This window comes from Elaeis guineensis, chromosome 16, assembly GCF_000442705.2.
Source record: "Elaeis guineensis isolate ETL-2024a chromosome 16, EG11, whole genome shotgun sequence".
In the NCBI taxonomy this organism is placed as follows: domain Eukaryota; kingdom Viridiplantae; phylum Streptophyta; class Magnoliopsida; order Arecales; family Arecaceae; genus Elaeis; species Elaeis guineensis.
This window is the reverse complement of record NC_026008.2, coordinates 6,301,556-6,324,684: the sequence shown is the minus strand read 5'-3', so window position 1 is coordinate 6,324,684 and position 23,129 is coordinate 6,301,556. Positions and strand designations below refer to the sequence as shown.

The 23,129-nt window shown below is 40.8% G+C and overlaps 1 protein-coding gene across 1 annotated transcript; it reads left to right on the top strand.

Annotated features, from left to right (window-relative positions):
- Positions 1–5,681: 5,681 nt before the first annotated feature.
- LOC105034388 (pyrophosphate-energized vacuolar membrane proton pump 1-like) lies at positions 5,682–6,856 on the top strand. The gene is made up of 2 exons (XM_029261613.2): positions 5,682–5,915; positions 6,338–6,856. The coding sequence occupies exons 1-2, from the start codon at positions 5,799–5,801 to the stop codon at positions 6,542–6,544; spliced, it is 324 nt and encodes a 107-aa protein (XP_029117446.1). The 5' UTR covers positions 5,682–5,798; the 3' UTR covers positions 6,545–6,856.
- The last annotated feature ends 16,273 nt before the right edge of the window (positions 6,857–23,129 follow it).

Genomic DNA, 23,129 nt, shown 5'->3' with positions numbered 1-23,129 from the left:
ATGCAAGGCATCTCATCACGATATCAATGCATCGCAGCGGAATAAAATCAAATAATTATTATTCAACTGTAATTCAAGTAATTAAATCAAATGTCTTACATCCAATAAAATTTTTGCTAAAAAAAATAAAAACATAGTTCTAAGTTCAATGAAGTTGACAATGCTAAATCTCGCCTCTAAAAGCTCTGTCCCAATATTTCTTCCCACGTTCGAAATTAATTATCTGAATCTGAAAAATAGAAAGAAAGGTAATGAGCTAGACAGCCCAGTAAGTAACAAATATCTCAACCAGATATTTCAGATATTATATAATTTTCAAGAATAATGCTGCAATTAAAACATAAAAATATATTTCATGCTGATTTAATGCAGATCCAATATTTCCAAATATTCACATATAATATATTCATAAATCCGATTCAATTCAAAAACACTCGTAACTCAACAGCCTCGACTATGACCAACGTTTAACCCCCATTGGCGGGGTCCACAGAATACCAGCGCACAACCCCCACTGGTAGGGTCCAAAAATACCAGCGCACAACCCCCACTGGCAGGGTCCACAAATACCAGCGCACAACCCCCACTGGCAGGGTCCACAAAGTACCAACGTATAATCCCCATTGGCGGGGCCCACTGAAACATAGTTAGGCTGAGAGCATAAATCCGATCTATATCAAAACACTTAGTACCACAATATATATCATAATCTTTCACTAAACATGTGCATCAATCGATATACCATAACATTTCAAAAGCACTTTTCTTTCAAAACATAATTTCATAAATCATGCATAATTTCAGAGAATAATTATTTATTTTCAGAATAAATATGGAATATCTCGAGACGATGATTCATTACTTACCTTTCACGGACCACTGAATGAACAGATCGACTAACTTCTAGAAGATTCTTCCGTACCTATTATCCAAAATTATATTTTTATATTAATTTTAAATCTAACAAATCTCAAAATTAAAATCTCGCTTAAAATCAGACTCGTCTCTAAACTTGATCAGAATCATCAGATGAAGTCTTCCCCTACGCTAATCTTAGAAGGGTAACTTTAGAGAGAGAGGAATCCATCAAGAGAGAGAAACAAGCTAGAGAGAGAAAATTCTAGAGAGAGAAAGTAGAGAGAGAAAGTCCAAATCCAGAGAGAGAAAATCAGGGTTCAGTCTGAAAGAAGAGAGAGAAGAGAGAGAAACTCTCTCTCTCATCATTTTTTTTATTTTTTATTTTATTTATTCACTTATTTATATATATATATATAAGTATATATATATATATATTTACATATATATATATATATATATTTTGTTATTATTATTATTATTATATTTATTCTTTTCTCTTTTTTTTTTTCTTTTCTTTGCTTTTCTTTTCTTTTTCTTTTCTTTTCTTTTTTTTTCTTTTCTCTTTTCTTTTCTTTTTCTTCTTTTCTTTTCTTTTTCTTTTCTTTTCTTTTTCTTCTTCTTCTTCTTCTTTTTCCTTGGTTCCTTCCAGGCCGAACAGGGGACGGTGGGGGTTCTCCGGCCTTGACCGGCCGTTCGGGCCACGGCCACCGCGGCGAAGGCCGGCGGCCGACGGGAATCACTCTCTCGGTCACGGAGGAGGGTGGCCGGCGATCAATTCCGATCGCCGGCACCGGAAACTTCAAGGAAAAGAGACCCAAAAACAGAGGTCCCTTTCCCGATCGAAAATCGGCGACTTTTGTCACCGGCAGCCGCGCACAATTGCACGGGGAGGAAGAAGAAGAAAGAGGAGAAGAAGAGGGGAAACTTACCTTAACCTCCGGTGACCTCGCCGACGAGAAAACACGGCGAGAATCCGAACGATTTTCGCGGCTCCGATTTGAGAAAAACGGAGAGAAAGAGAGAGGGAGGAGGTCGATCTTCAGTCTAAAGGGGAAGGGTCTTCTTATAGAGAGTCCTAGGACTCCGAAGGGTCCTAGGATTCCTGATTCGCTTGGGTTTCGCCGGAGAAGAAGACTCCTACCGGGAGTCTTCTTCCCGGTTTTGCATCCCCTATTTTTTTTTTTTTTTTTTTTTGGGCTTTGATCTGCTGGCTGGGCTGGGCTTGATTGGGCTATCACATTCTTCACCCCTAAAAAGAAATTTCGTCCTCAAAATTTTTCATACCTGTCACCATTGTATTGGAAGCCTGTGGATTCTGTTGAGTAAGCATATAAACTCTTCCCTGATTTTTAGAAATCTGTCCACCACCCTTATGTTGTCCTTCATAAGTTCTTTGACCAACTTGATTTTCTATATTTAGCGGGCAGCTAGCAATTTTATGATCCATCTGACCACATTTGAAATAAGCATCAGTATTCCAATAGCAATCCTTGTCTTCATGATTTTACCACATCTGGAGCACGGCTCACCATCAACCTGTTGAGTCTTATTGTCTACTGCTCCCTTAGCTGATCTTTTGATGTTTTTATTATTCTGCCCTTGGGTATCATTTGATTGTGTTCTCTTTCTTTGCCTTCTTTCCTTTTCCATGCGTTCTTCATTGACTTCCCTTTCAATTATCAGTGCTTTGTTTACCACATCTGCATAAGTTGTCAATTCATATGGAACCACTTGTTTTCGAATCTCAGTTCTCAGTCCCATCTCAAACTTGTGAACACGTTCTTGCTCACCATCCACTAATCTCTGAGCAAATTTTGCTAACGCTGTAAATTTTGCTTCATATTCAGTCACACTCATACCCTTTTGCTTCAAATAAATAAACTCTTGCTCTTTCTGGATCCTTATACTCCGAGAAAAATACTGATCATAGAATGCAATCCAAAATCTTTCCCAGGTAAGTATTTCGCCGTCTTGTTCATGCTTGCGCTATAGTCGCTGACACCAGTTGTATGCTTCTCCTTGTAGTAAATAGGCTGCATATCGAATCTTTTCTTCATCAAGACACTCTTGGACAGCGAAAGCCTTCTCCATCTCCATTATCCAGTTGTCAGCCTCCAAAGGTTCAGTAGTCCCCTTGAAAGCTGGAGGAGCAAGCTTTTTAAATTCTGAAATATTATTCCATTGTACTGGTTGCTCTCCATGTTGTGGTGGTGGATGCTGATGTTGTTGTGTATCTCGTTGTATCTGTTGTTGTTCAAACATTTGCTGCTGCATTTATTGTTGCGCTTGTACCATCCTGATTAGGGTCTGCATTAACTGAGCCATATCTGATTCTTGACGTGCTCTCAAAGTACTCCTATTAGGATCTACGACTCCCTCCTGAGGGGTGCCACTGGTCAGATGGGGAGTGCTACCATCCCAAGGTTGTGATGTTTCTCTTGCAATTCCTTGAGTAGTTCTTGTCATTCTACGGGGAGGCATGGTAACCTTGTAGTAGTAAAACCTTATTAGATTCATTTATCTATTTGTTAGGATGGGTTTATTATGATGCTCATATTCTAACGTCCCAATATTTCTAATGTTTACCCACCTACACTCATACTATGTCAAATTCTGTGTCATAATTTATCCACTTATGCTCTGATACCATATTAATTGTCACGCCCCCGACCCGAGATTCGTGGATCGAGGGTCGCGGCAACCGCCGCATACTCATGAAGAACTCTCTCCATAAGCATGCAAGGCATCTCATCACGATATCAATGCATCGCAGCGGAATAAAATCAAATAATTATTATTCAACTGTAATTCAAGTAATTAAATCAAATGTCTTACATCCAATAAAATTTTTGCTAAAAAAGATAAAAACAATAGTTCTAAGTTCAATGAAGTTGACAATGCTAAATCTTGCCTCTAAAAGCTCTGTCCCAATATTTCTTCCCACGTTCGAAATTAATTATCTGAATCTGAAAAATAGAAAGAAAGGTAATGAGCTAGACAGCCCAGTAAGTAACAAATATCTCAACCAGATATTTCAGATATTATATAATTTTCAAGAATAATGCTGCAATTAAAACATAAAAATATATTTCATGCTGATTTAATGCAGATCCAATATTTCCAAATATTCACATATAATATATTCATAAATCCGATTCGATTCAAAAACACTCGTAACTCAACAGCCTCGACTATGACCAACGTTTAACCCCCATTGGCGGGGTCCACAGAATACCAGCGCACAACCCCCACTGGCAGGGTCCAAAAATACCAGCGCACAACCCCCACTGGCAGGGTCCACAAATACCAGCGCACAACCCCCACTGGCAGGGTCCACAAAGTACCAACGTATAATCCCCATTGGCGGGGCCCACTGAAACATAGTTAGGCTGAGAGCATAAATCCGATCTATATCAAAACACTTAGTACCACAATATATATCATAATCTTTCACTAAACATGTGCATCAATCGATATACCATAATATTTCAAAAGCACTTTTCTTTCAAAACATAATTTCATAAATCATGCATAATTTCAGAGAATAATTATTTATTTTCAGAATAAATATGGAATATCTCGAGAAGATGATTCATTACTTACCTTTCACGGACCACTGAATGAACAGATCGACTAACTTCTAGAAGATTCTTCCGTACCTATTATCCAAAATTATATTTTTATATTAATTTTAAATCTAACAAATCCCAAAATTAAAATCTCGCTTAAAATCAGACTCGTCTCTAAACTTGATCAGAATCATCAGATGAAGTCTTCCCCTACGCTAATCTTAGAAGGGTAACTTTAGAGAGAGAGGAATCCATCAAGAGAGAGAAACAAGCTAGAGAGAGAAAATTCTAGAGAGAGAAAGTAGAGAGAGAAAGTCCAAATCCAGAGAGAGAAAATCAGGGTTCAGTCTGAAAGAAGAGAGTGAAGAGAGAGAAACTCTCTCTCTCATCATTTTTTTTTATTTTTTATTTTATTTATTCACTTATTTATATATATATATAAGTATATATATATATATATATTTACATATATATATATATATTTTGTTATTATTATTATTATATTTATTCTTTTCTCTTTTTTTTTTCTTTTCTTTGCTTTTCTTTTCTTTTTCTTTTCTTTTTTTTTTTTTCTTTTCTCTTTTCTTTTCTTTTTCTTCTTTTCTTTTCTTTTTCTTTTCTTTTCTTTTTCTTCTTCTTCTTCTTCTTTTTCCTTGGTTCCTTCCAGGCCGAACAGGGGACGGTGGGGGTTCTCCAGCCTTGACCGGCCGTTCGGGCCATGGCCGCGGCGGAGGCCGGCGGCCGACGGGAATCACTCCCCCGGTCACGGAGGAGGGTGGCCGGCGATCAATTCCGATCGCCGGCGCCGGAAACTTCAAGGAAAAGAGACCCAAAAACAGAGGTCCCTTTCCCGACCGAAAATCGGCGACTTTTGTCGCCGGCAGCCGCGCACAATTGCACGGGGAGGAAGAAGAAGAAAGAGGAGAAGAAGAGGGGAAACTTACCTTAACCTCCGGTGACCTCGCCGGCGAGAAAACACGGCGAGAACCCGAACGATTTCCGCGGCTCCGATTTGAGAAAAACGGAGAGAAAGAGAGAGGGAGGAGGTCGATCTTCAGTCTAAAGGGGAAGGGGTCTTCTTATAGAGAGTCCTAGGACTCCGAAGGGTCCTAGGATTCCTGATTCGCTTGGGTTTCGCCGGAGAAGAAGACTCCTACCGGGAGTCTTCTTCCCGATTTTGCATCCGCTGTTTTTTTTTTTTTTTTTTTTTTTTTTTGGGCTTTGATCTGCTGGCTGGGCTGGGCTGGGCTTGATTGGGCTATCACACATTTAGTGCTTTACATTCCAATCAACCTATTCAAGTTGTATTACGGTGATGACTGGGAAGGACTTTTTGAGGCAATTACTGGTTATGGTCTTGGTGGATCTTCTATGGCTCTTTTCGGCAGAGTTGGGGGAGGCATCTATACAACAGCTGCTGATGTTGGTGCTGATCTTGTTGGCAAGGTTGAGAGGAATATCCTTGAAGATGACCCAAGAAATCCCGCAGTAAGTTTCTGCATTATTGTTTGACAATAGGCTTCTGTGGCTTTCTTCCGGTATATAGGATAATTTTCTGGAAGCGCACAAAACTATTTTCTTGTTTTTGTGCACTCTGCACTAATCTTCCTGTTCACAGGGTCTCTCATCCAATATCTGACCAAACTTCAAAAATGAGAATTTCCAACTTATGCTATTTCCAACTGATATGATAGGCTTGGCATCTGTGCATTATTGAAGTAGCTTTATTTAATGCATGCAATTATTAGAACACCTAGGTTTTGTTCGCTCTTTTTGGTCTGTTGGAAGTTTGTGCAGGACTGAATTCTATTTGTTTTATTTGCACCAGCTCATAACTAATATTCCAATTGCTAATGTTCTTTGTTTTTGTTTTTCTGGTTCATTTTGTTCGCTTTTTCTCTTTTGTTCAGGCTGGGGCTTCGGAGCATGCTAGGACCCTTGGCCCCAAAGGATCAGAGCCCCACATGGCTGCCATGATAGGTGACACCATTGGAGACCCTCTCAAGGACACCTCTAGACCCTCACTAAACATCCTTATCAAGCTCATGGCTGTCGAATCTCTCGTGTTTGCACCGTTCTTCACTGCACATGGAGGCATCCTCTTCAGGATCTTCTGAGAAGAGATGCCAGCAGGGCAATCCTGCACTTGAGGCTAGCAGCATCTCCATTCACCACCACATGTGTCCACATCTTATCCTTTTTGCTTTATTCTCTCTTCAATTTTACTTGTTATGTTTAGGCCTCTTTGTTTGCATGTTAGTTTCAAGCTGTGGTTGATGATGTGACAGAGCTCCCAGGTCTGTCCATGTGTGCACCCCTGGGACAGCCAAGTTTTTCTTATGCTAGATAGATGATGGTGATGATGATGATGATAATGATGCTCAAGATGGTAATGACAATGATAATTGTTATTAGAAGAGTGACATAAAGTTCTTTAAATATCTTTGTTACGATGGTATTATAGATATCTCGAATTTATAGCTCTATGAGCTATGACTATGCTGTGACGAAGCATGCTGTGAAGAGCTATCTTCATATGAACTGAACTGACCCTGATATAAGCTCCTCTATGCTGATACGAGGTATTCTGAGCATCTACGATGATATGAGCTGAGGCCAAAAGCAATAAATGTTCTCATGTGGAGAGCACATGAAAGCTAAAATCTCTTATGATGGACAACTTATGCAATTAATAAATGGGATCCTAATCTGCCATGAGGTAACACCACTCTTCAACAAGGCCAAAAAATTAGGCACCAACTTCGAGGTTATTCAAAAGGGGTATTCAAACCCCCCACTCAGTATGCTACCAGCAACAATCTTCTCACTTCATGGGAGTGATTGAGGGCTGAATTATCTCGTCAAATATGATAATTTCAATGGCTCAGCAATCTTAGGATCGTGCGATCTCACAGCTAACAATCTAGCTGTCTGATATCCTTTTATATAAACAACCAGAGCTCTGAGGACTCAGGTGAGTATTAAATCCCTCTTTGAGAATCCGTTGCTGCTTCTTTATTCTCTATTTTTTTTATTTGAGCATCGGAGGATCCTCATTGGAGTCATAACCTCCAGTTTGGGACTTGTCGATTTAAGAAGCAACAGATAGAGGAAGGACCTATTTTTCACAACATGCGATTAATGAAAACTGCCACCAAACGATCGAGGTGATCTACCGCCTCTCAAACCGCCACCGGTGTTGAAGAAAGTCATGCACCATCGATGCAGCTACCAGTGATGGAGGCTTCTCCGCCAACCTAACTAGTGCTGGTCATGGTAGATCGTTTTGACCTACTCTTCCAGCAGGTCCAGACTTTGATGGCCACCGTTTAGACGGTCCAAACTGCTCCCACACTTTTCAGCAGCACAATCGATACCTCTCTTGGTAGTGCCGCTGGTATCTCCTGCGGCGGCACCCTCACCAAATCTGTCTTCCTGGCCACCATCACACCCTAAGCCGGCCACAAATACTCTTACTCCGAGCTCGTGTCGCTCCGAGCTTCTTCCTCCGAGTTCATGCCGCTCCGAGCTTTCTCTGAGCATCTGAGCTCTCAGCCTCTGATCGAATTTTGAGGTGAGCTTTCCTGTTTTGCTCTTCCTGCAAGTTCATCCCCTCATATGCGTCGATCATCTGCAAGCTTGGATCCGCACTCCTCGACCTCCATTTGAGCTTTGGCTCCCTCCGTCTGAGCTCTTGGCCCCCGTCTGAGCTCCCAACCTCCATTCAAATTTTCTGACCGCTCCTCCTATGGGCCTTGTCAAGCTTGAGGGCCTTGTCATCTTAAACATTCAAGGCCATAAGGGATTCCTTCGAGGTAAAACTGGCTCGATCCAAGGCTTGGGGGGTGGCAGATCCAAAGTTATTTGCATGTGATGTCCTCCGCTCACATGCCTTAGCATGAAAATCACCCACAGGTGAGGTCTAGCCTACAACTACGCCATGGACACCCATGAGGAGCCCCAGGATATGCTATGTTCATTTATTATCACCCAGGTGGACAACCTGCAAGAGAAAGTAGTGGAGCACATGCCGGACATGGACCCACAACATTTTAAGTCAAAAATGAGGCATAGGAATGCATGGAGATGGTGGAATATGGCCATCCAAGGTCATATCCAAGGATAAATCCTTCAAATTTGAGGATAAATCTTTCAAATTCAAGATAAATCCTTCAAGTCTAAGATTAAATCCTTCAAATCCGAGGATAAATCCTTTAAATTTGAGGTAAAATCTTTCAAATTCGAGGTAAATCCTTCAAATTTGAGGTAAAATCTTTCAAATTCGAGGTAAATCCTTCAAATCCGATGTGAAATTCTTCAAATTCGAGGTGAAATGCTTCAAATTCAAGGTGAAATCCTTCAAATCTAAGGTAAATTCTTAAAATCCAAGGTGAAATCCTTCAAATTCAAGGTAAATCTTTCAAATCTGAGGTGAAATCCTTCAAATTCGAGGTAAAAATCTTTCAAATTTGAGGTAAATTCTTCAAATCCGAAGTAAAAGTATGCAGATCTGAGATAAAAATTAGACTAATCCAAAGCTAAAAATAAGTCCAAACTGAGGCAAACAACATGAGTCACAAACAACGCTCCCAAATGGTGCTCACAATTCTTATGGTAAAAAGCTTTTGAACCTTATCTATTATTCTGTGTCATTCTTTTTGAACAATAGGTCTTTAAGCATTGAAACTGAAGTGGAGATAAAACCAAAGCCACAATGATGAAGTGAGACCTATGAGATGATCTCCAAAAAACTAGCCTCAAAGGGTCAACATCATCACCAGAAGATTCATAACTCAAGACCTCGACGACTTCGAGGTAGGGCTAACTTACAAGACTCCTGTAAAGCTCGAGTCGCTCGAGAAGACGAGAAGTGCTAGATACTGCAGGCACAAGATCACCGCAGGCACACAACGCCACTCATGTGGGATAACTAATCAGAGTCTCAGAAGGCCACCAAGAGTGCATGCCATAAGCACAAGCTCACTGTCGATACACAATGCCTCTCGCACGAAGACGAGAAGTACTAGATGCCGCAGGCATAAGATCACTGCGAGCACACAATGTCACTCATGAGAGATAACTAATCAGACCCTTAGAAGGCCACCAAGAGTGCATGCCACAGGCACAAGCTCGCCGTTGGCACATAATGCCTCTTGCGCAAAGATGAAAAGTGCCAGATGTCAATGCACAAGATCACCGCAAGCACACAATGTCACTTGTGAGGGATAACAAATCAGACCTTAAGAAGGCCGTCAAGAGTACATGCCATATGCACAAGCTCGCCACCGGTACACAATGCCTCTCGCATGAAGATAAGAAGTGCTAGATGCCAAAGGCATAAGATCACTGCAGGCACATAATGCCACTCGTGAGGGATAACTAATCAGACCATCAGAAGGCCATCGAGAGTGCATGCCACAGGCACAAGCTCGCCACTGACACACAATGCCTCTCACACGAAGATAAGAAGTGCTAGATGCCGCAGGCATAAGATTACTGCAGGCACATAATGCCACTCATGAGGGATAACTAATCAAACCCAAACCCTCAGAAAGGCCATCAAGAGTGCATGCCACAGGCACAAGCTGGCTGCTGGCACACAATACCTCTCGCACGAAGATGAGAAGTGCTAGATACCGCAGGCACACAACGCACTCGTGAGAGAACTAATCAGACCCTCAGAAAGCCATCGAAAGTGCATGCCATAGGCACAAGCTCGCCGTCGGTACACAATACCTCTCATGCAAAGATGAGAAGTATGAGATGCCACATGCATAAAATCGCCGCAGGCACACAATACCACTCGTGAGGGATAACTAATCAAACCCTTAAAAAGCCATCGAGAGTGCATGCCACAGGCACAAGCTCGCCACCAGCACACAATGCCTCTTGCGTGAAGACGAGAAGTGCTAGATGCTGTAGGCACACTGTTGAAAAATATATCCCAAAAGCCAATCATCAATCTATTGACGGTTGAGCAACCTTGTATTGTAATTGATTTGTTAATAAATAAAATATATTTTTGATATTTTCATCATAAGTTTTCATCTTCTAATGAACTCTATTATTGTGATGAAGTCCTTAAGACTATTTAGGTTCGATAAAAAGAAGATTTATCGATCAGTCCTTAAAATTGTTTATGATCAAATGATGGGCTGTTAATAAGGATGATAGCTTCTATCGAGCATAGGTTGATATAGGCCATATGGGTTGGTTGTCCTCTTAACCAAGGAGTGTGGAGACACTGGTATGGCATACAGGTGAGATGTAAGGGTACATCATCATTGAACATGACTAACTCCAAAGCATTCTGCTGTCGAGAATATCTCTAATGGGATATAGGTATAAGTGTTCCTTAGACCTGAGATCACCTCAGTGACTTACAAGCAACTCACTATGCTTTGGTACTGGACTAACTGAATTTTTAATTCAGTGATGGAAGGCTTTTGGGCACAGTCAAGTACTTGCGAAGTCAAAGTATGATTAAGATGGGATTGACCACTCCAAGAGTTGGAGAAGAATGAGTCGCTGTATTTCAATTTAGCAAAACTTTGGTCAGGGTAATCCATTAGATGGATTTGATATTTTGAAATACAATATGGACAACCTGATCAGAGTTGACAGTTGAACTCTGAGGTGTCCTATGAGCATTTTGGTCAAGAGGATGAATTATATGGAAATTATATCCGCATGGGTTCTAAGGATGTTGTTCTACACATTCAACCTATCCGACCATCAGGTACCATTACTAGATGGTCACTTTGATTGGTATAAAAATTTATTCCTATGCTACTGGCTTAAATTTGGACCTATGAGGTCATGCACATTAGAGTTCACGATCCGATTGGATGGTTGATCAACGATTAAGAATCGTTCTAGGGTTAAACGATCAATACGATTGATATTTAACCTAGTGCAAGTGTTGTAGGAGGATTGATTAGTAATTCGATTGCTAATTGGCTTAATTTGATTAAACCAATAGGCTGAGATTAAGTCTAATTGAATATGATTTAATTATATTTAGTTTGGGCTTGATTGGATCAAGTTCAATTGGTTTATTGGATAAGCCAAGTGCAAGAAAAAAACTAGTCATAGTCCAATTAGGACTTGGGTCAACCTAATTTCTAATTCGATTAAAAAATTAAATTAAATTTAAATCTAATTTAATTTGATTAAATTAGATTCTTAATTGGGTTAAGACCTATTTTAATTGGATTGATTTGGTTTTGGTTTGATTTGCTTTGGGAAACCAAATTTGAACAAGTCATAGATTGAATCCTAGTAAGACTAGGATTCCACCTTGCGCCACCTTAGCTCCCCACGCCCACTCTCTCTTATTTTATGCGACAAAACTTTCTCTCCCAGGCCTTCACGCATGCCTAAAGCTTTCCACTCTTTCTCTCTTACATGGAATGTGGTTATGGACCAAGTCAAAGTAGGAATTTGTTTGGATTTCAAATTCTATGAGATAGAATTTTAGGAAACCAAAACTCTTTCCTTAATGGCATTGATTTTACCCAAATTTTTTTTAGAATTTTTGTGACTTTTATGGCACATATTGTGTGCCCTTTGCTGGTGGTCCATGGTAGAAAAAGAAGGAGGGGGCGCCCAAGAGTTGGGCACCACTTGTCTTACCCTGTTTAGATTTTTCTTGACTAGGTATTTGACCTAGACAAGGATTCTTCATATCTCATAATTTTAGATGAATTTCTTCTTGAAATTTTTTTGGATTATAGAGCATTGAGAGGCCTTTGGAGTGTGTGAAAATCAGAGAGAAAGAGTGTTGGAGAATGGAGATATAATAGACACAAAACTAAGTATTTAGGTGAGAGTAAAGAGAAGAAAAAGAGGGTCTTCTTCTAGGGTTGCTGAGTTCACCTCTTCTCTTCCTCCATTTGTGAGTTTTCTAAGAGTATCTCACATCTAAAACTCCTCCTACTTATCATCTTTGGAAGAGTCCAAATCAAAAAGAAGGAGGCATCTGATCGACCATCGAAGAAGGATCAGCACATTACTAGCATACTGTGCTGATTTCCTGGATCAGGACTTCTGATCATGATTCGTGGACTCGTGTGGATGACTCTAAGAGGTCGGACACATGTGCGGCTTGCAACATCATCCTCAAGCCCGGATCAGCAAAGTTAAAATATCTAACTTGCAAGGTAATTATTGGGTGGATGTCTGGCCAGGACACCACCTCTCAAGATCTTTTCAGTACCACGTGATGCAGTAGGAAGAAAGAAAAAATAAAACAAAAGAAAAATAATCAAAAATGTAGATCAGCCATAAAAGGGCTCGCCTCCACAGGTCATGCAAACTTCACTATGAAAAAAAAAATTTACAAGAGGAGACCTCACCCTCAACCCTTGTACACCCAATTCTCTCTCACTAAAAGTTTCCCTCACAAAAGCTCTCTTTCTCTTGGAAGACCCCCAGAACCCCTGAAGTGCCTAGTGACCACTGTCCAGGAGCCTCCTGCTCCTTCTCTCTCAGTGCTTCCACCTCTCTCTCTCTTCTTGGGTTCGTACGGTGCTAGAAAACCAACCACGCCTTTACTGTTCGTCACAGGGCTTTTTATAGACCTTAATCATGACTTAGATCATGATTAGGACTCCATAATCAACCCAAATAACGTCTCAGACTGTCAGATCAAGACCGGGAGCCACCTGGGCCCTCCGATCATGCTTTGGTCCATGGAATAGTGCCGTGGATCGTGAGAAATGCATGGAAAATGCCCACACGATCCACAAACTCAGTCGTGGACCGCCCGGTCCACGGTGGACCAATGCAAAAGGCCAGCAGGGCCAGCTGGGCCGGCCCGCTCCCGCGCGTTGGCCTGCGTGCGCCTGGGCCGCACACCCGGCTGGGTAGCGCACTCGCTTGGGCCGCGGGCCTGGGTCGTGCATCCTGCACGCCGCCGCCTGTGGCCGCTGCTGCCCGCCGCCGGTCGTCGGTGGTCCTCCGCCGCCTCGAATCTCATGCCAACTTCAAAAGCTCGTATCTTTTTCATTCGAGCTCCGTTTCGGGTGATCTTGGTCTCGTTAGACTTCATTTTTCACCGCAAACCTCACTGTAGGCTCAGTGTAGACTGAATCTCAAGGCTTTAAATCCTAACAATCTCCACCTCGACTCGATATTCGGCCTCCTCCAAACTCCGAGAGCTTCTGGATCTCCTCACCCCCATGCCCTGGGGCAATCGCCTGCTGATCATGGATGGGCAAACATGGGAGTCGAGCCAGGCTGCTCGATCCCATCTCCATCGTATGCTGTGCTCCTACTGACCTGAGACCTGCTCGGGGCATCGTCCTGCGGTAATAGGAATCTCACCTTGCGACGTCGCCTCTCATCCTCCCGAGTCTCCTGTCTCGTGCCCAATCCGCCTCTTGGAGCTCCACCTCGCTCTGGGGTCCACCTGGCTCCCGAAGCTCCACCTCGCACTGGGCTCCCTGCCAGGTAATAATGTCCTCTGCTCCCTTTCTTCCCCTCCAGCACAATCCTATCGCCGCGTAACACCCTTAGGATTTCTCCACCAGCTACCATCTTGTAGCCTCTCGAATCCAGTCTGCTAAGTGAGATAAGATTCTGCCTGAAATTGGGTATGTATTAGACCTCCCCCAATCTCCTCACTGCACCGTCATGTGTCCTCCAGCTGACCGTCCCAATGCCTCTGATCGCACAGCTCGATCCATCCGACAGATATACAGTGCCCTCACTGTTCTTTAGGGAGTCAAGCTGCTCCTCTCTGCAACATACATGATAGGGGCATGCAGAATCTAATATCCACTACTGGAAAGAAGTAGATATCTCGTCAGATATCTCCAGGACATCTCCATCTAAATCGCTGCCGGCCATCGCTACAGCAGCCACCGTTCGATTTTTAAGTTGAGGGCAATCTCTGGCTAGATGCCCCAACTCCTCACACCGGTAACACCTGATTTTGCTCAAGTCCCTCCGGGACTTAGACCGTCCTCGTTGCGATCTTCTGTCGCTCTATCTACCACCTCCTGCTCTTCCAGAAGCCACCAAAGCTGAGCTACCACCACCTGAGCTCGAAGCTGGGTTCTCCCTCTTGAGAACCTCATTCTGGAGTATCACCGTGGTGACCTCGTCCATCTTGATAGTGCTCTTCCCCACTAAAAGAGTAGTCACCAAGGACTCGTACGAAGAGGGAAGCGACGCCAGCAAAACCAGCGCCCTGATCTTCTCCTCAACATTCTCGCCAATGCTGAGAAGGTCAGTGAGGATCTTCTGGAAGTGGCTTAGATGCTCTTGCACGCTTTGTCCCTCAGTCATCCACAGTTGGTAAAACTGCCTCTAGAGAAAAAGTGTGTTGGTGAGAGACTTCGTCATGTACAACTCCTCGAGCTTCGACCACAGCACCGTCGGAGAAGTCTCGCTCAGCACATGGATCACCACCTCATCCGCCAGGTACATACGGATGGTACTCACCGCCTGCATCTGTAGCCGTTTCCAATTCCGCACCTCTATGGTGGTCGGCTTCTCATCGCATAAGAGAGCATCGATCAACCCCTATTGGATGAGCACCCTTGCCTGCCACAAGAAGAAATTGCTCTTACCATCGAACTTGTTGATCTCCATCTTGATTGTTCCTGTCTTCTCCATCTTCAGTCTTGCTCACCACCGCTGCAATCTGCATCCTTGTACCGCCTTGCTCTGATACCACTTGTTAGGTGGATGTCTGGCTAGGACACCACCTCCCAAGATCTTTTCAGTACCACGCGATGTAGCAGGAAGAAAGAAGAAACAAAATAAAAAAAAAATAATCAAAATACGTGGATCAGCCACAAAAGGGTTCGCCTCCACGAGGCATGCAAACTTCACTATGAAAAAGAAATTTTACAAGAGGAGACCTCACCCTCAACCCTTGTATACCCAATTTTTTCTCACTTGAAGTTTTCCTCACAAAAGCTCTCTCTCTCTTGGAAGACCCCCTGAACCCCTGAAGTGCCTGGCGATCGCTGTCCAGAAGCCTCCTGCTCCTTCTCTCTCAGCGCTTCCGCTTCTCTCTCTTTTTTCGGGTTCGTATGGCGTGAGAAAACCAACCACACCTTTACTGTTTGTCACAGGGCTTTTTATAGACCTTAATCACGACTTAGATCATGATTAGGACTCCTTAATCAACCCAAATAATGTCCCAGACCGTCGGATCAAGATCGGGAGCCACCTGGGCCCTCCGATCGTGCTTCGGTCCATAGAATAGTACCGTGGACAGTGAGAAATACATGGGAAATTCTCATGCGGTCCACAGGCTCAGCCGTGGACCGCTCGGTCCACGGTGGACCGGTGCAAAAGGCCAGCAGGGCCGGCTGGGCTGGCCCGCTCCCACGCGCGGGCCCGCGTGCGCCTGGGCCGCATGCCCGCCTGGGTCGCGTGTCCTGCGTGGGCCTGGGTGACGCATCCCGCGCGCTGCCACCTGCGGCCGCACCGCTGCCGATCGCCGGTGGTCCTCCACTGCCTCGAATCTCGTGCCGACTTCAAAAGCTCGTATCTCCTCCATCCGAGCTCCATTTCGGATGATCTTAATCTCGTTGGACTTCGTTTTTCACCACGAACCTCACTGTGAGCTTAATGTGGGCTGAATCTCAAGACATCAAATCCTAACAATAATAGATCTGATCTATTATATTTTACATACATTAGATGTAGTATAGAAACATGTTGATATGATCAACATGTAGTTCTTGCTTTTTATATTTTAATTTTTGATTTAATATCATATAATAATCATGTAATAAGATCTTAGATCTAGGGATTCTCTAATTTTATAAGATAAATTTTGATTTATTTTAGTCTTCCACTGCCTGATCTTGAAAAATTTCAAGATCTAACCCTGAAACTCTAGATCTGGTTCCTTCACACACAATGTCACTCATGAGGGATAACTAATCAGACCTTCAGAAGGCCATTAAGAGTACATGCCATAAGCACAACTCGTCACCGACATACAGTGCCTCTCGTACGAAGATAAAAAGTGTTAGATGCTACAGGCACAAGATCACCGCAGGCACACAACGTCACTCATGAGGGATTACTAATCAGACCCTCAGAAGGCCGTCAAGAGTGCATGCCACAGGCACAAGCTCGACGTCGGCACACAATGTCTCTCATATGAAGACAAGAAGTACTAGATGTCGTAGGCACAAGATCGCTGCAGGCACATAACGCCACTCGTGAGAGATAACTAATCAGACCCTCAAAAAATTGCCAAGAGTGCATGCCACAGGCACAAGCTCGCCGCTGGCACACAATACCTCTCGTGTGAAGATGAGAAGTGCTAGATGCCGTAGGCACAAGATCACCGTAGGTACACAATGTCACTCATGAGGGCTAACTTATCAGACTCTCGAGAAGACCTCGACGACTCTATGACAGGGCTAACTTACATGACCCCTACAGAGCCAGAGTCGCTTGAGAAGTCGAGAAGTGCTAGATGCTATAGGCATAAGATTGCCGTGAGCATACAATACCACTCATGAGAGTTGACTTACCAGAACCTCAAGAAGATCTCGACGACTCTGAGGTAGAGCTAACTTACAAGGCTCCTGCAAAGCCTGAGTCACTCGAGAAGACAAGAAGTGCTAGATGCTGCAGGCACAAGATTGTTGCAGGCACACAACGCCACTCACGAGGGCTAACTTATCAGACCTTCGAGAAGACCTCGATGACTCCAAAATGGGGCTAACTTACAAGATCCCTATAGAGTCTAAGTCGCTTGAGAAGATGAGAAGTGCTAGATGCCATAGGCACAAAATCATCGCAGACACACAATGCCACTCATAAGAGATAACTAATCGAACACTAGAGGAAGAATAAAAAAAAAATAGCATATGGATCGAGGAATCATGTTAATAGTACTCTTTCGTCTAATTCTCAGACTCAGGAGTAGGGGGTATGTTATGGTGGTTTCATGGATGCCTCGAATTTACAGCTCTATGAGCTATAACTATGCTGTGAAGAGGCATGCTGTGAAAAGCTACCTTCATATTAGCTGAGCTGACCCTGATATGAGCTCCTCTATGCTGATACGAAGTATCCTGAGCATCTATGATGATATGAGCTGAGGCCAAAAGTAATAAATGTCCCCACATGGAGAGCACATGATGACTAAAATCTCTCTTGATTGACAACCTATACAATTAATAGGTGGGACTCTCGTCTGCCATGAGGTGACATCACTCATTCAACAAGGCCAAAAAATCAGGCATAGACTTCAAGGTTATTCAAAAAGGATATTCAAACCTCTCACTCAGTATGCTACCAGCGACAATCTCCTCACTTCATAGGAGTGATCGAGGGCTGAATTATCTCGTCAAATATGGTAATTCCAATGGTCTGACAATCTCAGGATCGTACGATCTTACAACTAACAATCTAGTTGTCCAATATCCTTCTATATAAATAAGCAGAGTCTCAAGGACCCAGATGAGTCAAATCAAATTTCTCTCAGAGAATCCGTTGCTGCTTTCTTGTTCTCTACTTTTCTAACTTGAGCATTAGAGGGTCCTCGCCAAAGCCACAACCTCCGATTTGGGAGTTATTTTGCAAGTCACTCTAGCACCATCATCCTTGCACGAGGATTAGGCATCCATCTTCTGACCTCAGCCGTCCATCTTCCGACCTCAACCGATTTAAGCAGCAACAGCCCTTAAGATGGTTGCAAAGTTGGTGATGTCTTCTATCATACATGATGGTGGCATGAGTTACTTTTTCATATGGAAAACCATAAAAAGTATAGGTACTCTCTGGAAGCAAGGATGTTATTTGACATATGACCACCTCCTTTGGTGATAGCCACTGCAGGATGCCAGTCTCTCTTACAGGTGAGCTAATTTATTTACACTTGTGAAAAGTCTTTGGTGTTTTATTTACTTATTGATTTTTGTTTTTTCAGCTTAATGATCATTGGCTTACAATGGCAAAGTTGGATTCATTTTGTGGCTGGTTTAGCTTCCATGGGATGTACAAAAGAGAGTGCAGCTAGGCAAGTCTCAGATTTTGCAAAGTTAATTTTTTGATGTTATCAATTCAAGTTTACTTTATTCTCTTTTTGGTGCAGCAAAAGTGAGCTTAGAACATATGTATAAAGTGCAGGAGATCAACTGAAATTTGTTTATTCCATATTTTCAGTTCTAGTGTTTACTTTTTTTATATTCAAAAATTTGATGGTGTATAATCTTGTTTTTTGAGTTTTGATAAAACTAAAAAGGTTGTTGGGATAATTTTTTTGAGACTACCACTATATATGTTCAGTTCACTTTAATACAATAGTGAAGATTATCTTATTTGCAGTTGTTTCATCTCTTTGAAGCTACTAGTCTTCATATATTATTTAGTGGTATGGGATGCTTAAGTAAGTTACCAATGCACTATTTCTATTTTTATTTATTATTACAGATGATCCATGTTTTGAAATTGGATAGGGCAGTAATGTCTAAAAGTTGATTATATACCCACATTTTATTATTGATAATAGAGGTACATTTATACCCATACTTTGGTAACTCCCATGAATTCTAATTCGTATATATTTAGTTACCCACGTTTAATAAAAGAGGGTGTATACTAGGTCTATACCCATGTATACACTCTCACGTATGTTAGATGTTATGTAGGTAAAGTAGGAGATACACACACGAAAAGAAACAACATGGGTATAAGCCACACCCACACCAGATATACCCACGTTGGACCAAGTATGTGTACCAATGTGGGTGTAGGCATATCCTCATACTTTTTAAGTTTTTATCTATGTATCTTTCATGTGGGTGTATCTCAATTTGTTTATAGTGGTAGTGCTATTAAAAATGTATGAGCTTAAGATCAAGACATCTCATGAGCTCCAAACTAATGTATCAAGCCATAGTATCAAGGTCAAGTTAGACAATATGATACATCATTGGAGTGGTCAAGGCGATAGTTCTAACATGTGTTAAAAGAAAATTCAGAAATTTAGCCAGCCAAGTGTATATTTCAATATTTCAGAAAAAAAAAACCATTCAAGCATACATTTCTGCATATACTATATATTACCACTCCTCCTTTTTGATATCATCAATTTAAGATAAGAAATGCTCCCCTCTTTTTGGAGTAAATAGAAGGAATTTGCTACTCTAAAAATAAGTTGATTCATAATAAAAAATGAAACAAAAGTGGGAGAAGCAATATTTTATTATAAAAATTGCATTTCATTACAATGTTCATAATAGAATATACAAGAGATCATGTCAATAGAAGTTACATTTTATATTTACTATGTAATGTGAGATATTACATTAAGCTCATATCAACAAATATATAATTTCAACCAAAATATGTAATTTAGTCAAAATACAGCAAGATATGATATTGAGTTCACATAACCCAAAAAGTACATAATGTCAGTCAAAATACATCAAGAGATGTCATAGTAGCCAACATACAACAAGATATAACATCTATAACCACATCCATAAAAATACAAAAAAGATGACATAACCATATCCGTAATAACTAAACATAATGTGTTTTAATTAACTTGCCAATATGAATCATGCAGTGATGAATTAGATACATGTGAACATATACTTTAAGAATGTTTCAATTTATCCTAGATTCAGATTTCAGGTATTTGATACTAAATTTCATATATATACAATACTCATTTCATGTGATCATTTCAAGCAAATATATAAGCATATCAATCAATTTAAAAGTATTTCAAGTATATACTCATCATACATACTCTCCCATCTTTTGACAACATCACAAAGCCCAAGAAAAAGATTTTTTTAAAAAATGAATCATCAAAATCAAACAAAGACTCAAATCTAAGGATATTCAATTTTTAAAATTTGATTTGAGTTCTTCCCCTTTCAAATTAAATTTTAAAAGAATAAGTACCCTACAAGTCAATCACAAGAGTGATGTGATGGGATTTTTCTGTATATTCTTCCAACTCATGTAATAGCATTTATTCTAATATAAATAAAATGAGGTATTTTGATTCATGATTTCAGTTGCATCTTTCTATGTTAAAGATTATGATGAACCCCAAAGATTAGGATAATAGTTTTAGAGGACATGAATGGGTCATACCTATGAGATCTAAAATTTTAAAATTCTAATATTAAATATTTTTAGTCGTAGGAATATTGAGTCAGGGATCAATATTCTGAAAAGGCAGGCACATCCTATGATGCTTAATGGAGAGGGTGTCTAATCTCATAAGCCACTTGTGTGGAGACACTAATACAAGGATGTGGATGCTCATTAAAGAATGAGTTCACTAAATTGATCCACCGACAGAGAATATCTTATGGAGCCTTTCATGCATGTCAAAAGATGATTCTCTAAGTGAAAGTTGTGCAAGTGGTCCTTAGATCTAAGACCACCATGGAATGTTGTGCACATGACCCATATTTTAGTTTATACTCAAGCATGGCATTAAGTCATGAATTCTGGATATGGTGAAATATGTATGGAGGTTGTGAGTATGTCAACAAAGAATCGATCACTCCTAATAATAGGAGATGACATCCTATATATTCTCATCTCTAGATAACTGGAGAAGACTTTAGCCAAAGCAGAATAAAGATTAGATAGGAATTCTTGCTTCATTAGAGTTATCATTGATTGATGGAGAATTGATAAGAATATGGATTGAGTTTGATTGTATTGAGTTTGACATAATTTCATACTCATAAATATATTCAGGATGTAGGATGATCGAAGGATTGAATTGCATGGTAACTTATTACTAAAGGGTATATTTGATATTTTTATCAAATTTTATATCTTTTGAATGGTCATGATCCATTGTTAGACGTCAATCTTGACTTGTAGATTTGATCAAATTAAAGAGATTAATTTGATTGTCAATTAGACAGGGTTCTAATTGTTGAACTCAAGTCAGCTTGTTTTAGACCTAAATCAATTAGAAGGGTTCTAATTAAATTTGATCAACTTGCACCTGGACCTACTACTAGCTAGATGTGGAACCCAATGGGTCACACATAAAAAGGACTGATTAAGGATCTAATTGGATTAGATCAGGTTTGCATGATTAATATGCTAGCACAGATTGCAAACCCTAGCTCCTAATATTGAATCGGTTTCAATTTTAGTTCTGATTTGGACTGAATTGAGTTAATTAGGCTCATGATTTGTTTGGATCTGATTTAGGTTAGCCAAATGATGGCACCTAACTGAATTCCTCTCATTTGGTTGTTAGATGTGTGCTTTAGAAGCCAATCTTGGCCAACACATACCTTTATCTAGGGGATACTTTATACTTGATGGACAGTCTTTATAACCAATCATGTCATATGTGTCCATAATTTATCCTAAAAATTAACAAAGATGATTTTGTATATTCTCAACATATTGAAAATTTGAGACATACATCATTAGTGGTTAATTTCTAAATACTCCCGATCGAAGAATCATCACGGAGGATAGTGATCAGTCCATTTAAAATTGATGCACGGATCACCTTCCTTCTAGACAGATGGGTCTTGCATCTGCAGTGTGGAGATATTGGGGTGAGAGTATAGGTGGTTGTTAGAGAACAACATGCATTGAGCGTAACCAACATAAGAAACCACTTGGATGTCTGCTCACTTATCAGTGATTTTCTTGATGCTACAGTGGTGTGACTGGTCCCTTGATCTGTGGTGCGTTGGCTATTCATAGCGAGGCTATTTAGTTTGACTACACATTCTCTTGATCCCTAGCCATTCGGGTTCTTACTATGTATATTGACTATTGTAGGTTCAGGTTCGCTGTTTGGAGTAGAATGCACCTTGATAGAATCTATCGACCTTGGTAGAAAAGGAGTAGTCCTATGCAATTTGCAAGACTAAGTTCAAGAAATTTCTGACCAGAGCAAGTGTGAATACTGAAAAAGAGTTTCTACAGGATTCATAGATGAACTCGAGTCGAGCTAATCTGGCATATGACTGACGATGGAGTTTGACGAGTTTTGTATGACCTCCGTCTAGTCGAGACTCATGATAGAGAGACTGTATCACATGATAACTACACCTAGGGGTTCTCTTTTCTATTCTACTGGATTGCCACTACATGCTGCTAGACATCACTGGTGGATCGTAAAGACTCACTAGGATCATTTTCGGATCAACGGTCCTTATTGAGGTGAGTTAGAATCATTCCAGCCCATCGAAAGGTATTTCGATGATACTGTGATGGAGATCATAGTATATCTCACTATCAGATAGAATAGAATCTAAGAGGTCACACACAAAAGGAGCATGACCTAATCAATGGCTTAGATCATATTCAAATTATTAATTAGATTGATAGTTTAAAATTTGAAAAATGCTAATATGTAAGTGTTACAGATATAGCAGCTGCTAATTATTAGTACAGGGACTTAATTATAAATTTTATAATTTTATTAGGATTGATTAAATTATGGATCAAGTTTTAATTAATTTAAATTAAATTTAATTTAATTAAGCTTGATTTAATTTAATACTAATTGGATTCAATTATCCAAATCAAATTTGGACTTCAAGCTTGATTGGATCAGGTTTGACAGCTTTTCGAATTCGATTCAATTCGAACTCGATTTGAACCTGATTGATATCCAATTTAAATCAAATAAACTATGACTCATAGAGCCCAAATTTTAGGACTCTCTCTCTAGATCTCATATAGAAAAGGGGAGGGCATATGTGGAGA

Excerpts from the sequence above, each read along its gene's own strand:
- LOC105034388 (XM_029261613.2), top strand. The coding sequence starts at position 5,799 with ATGGCTCTTTTCGGCAGAGTTGGGGGAGGCATCTATACAACAGCTGCT. Across the intron at positions 5,916-6,337 it reads ATGACCCAAGAAATCCCGCA|GCTGGGGCTTCGGAGCATGC; the intron begins GTAAGTTTCTGC and ends TCTTTTGTTCAG.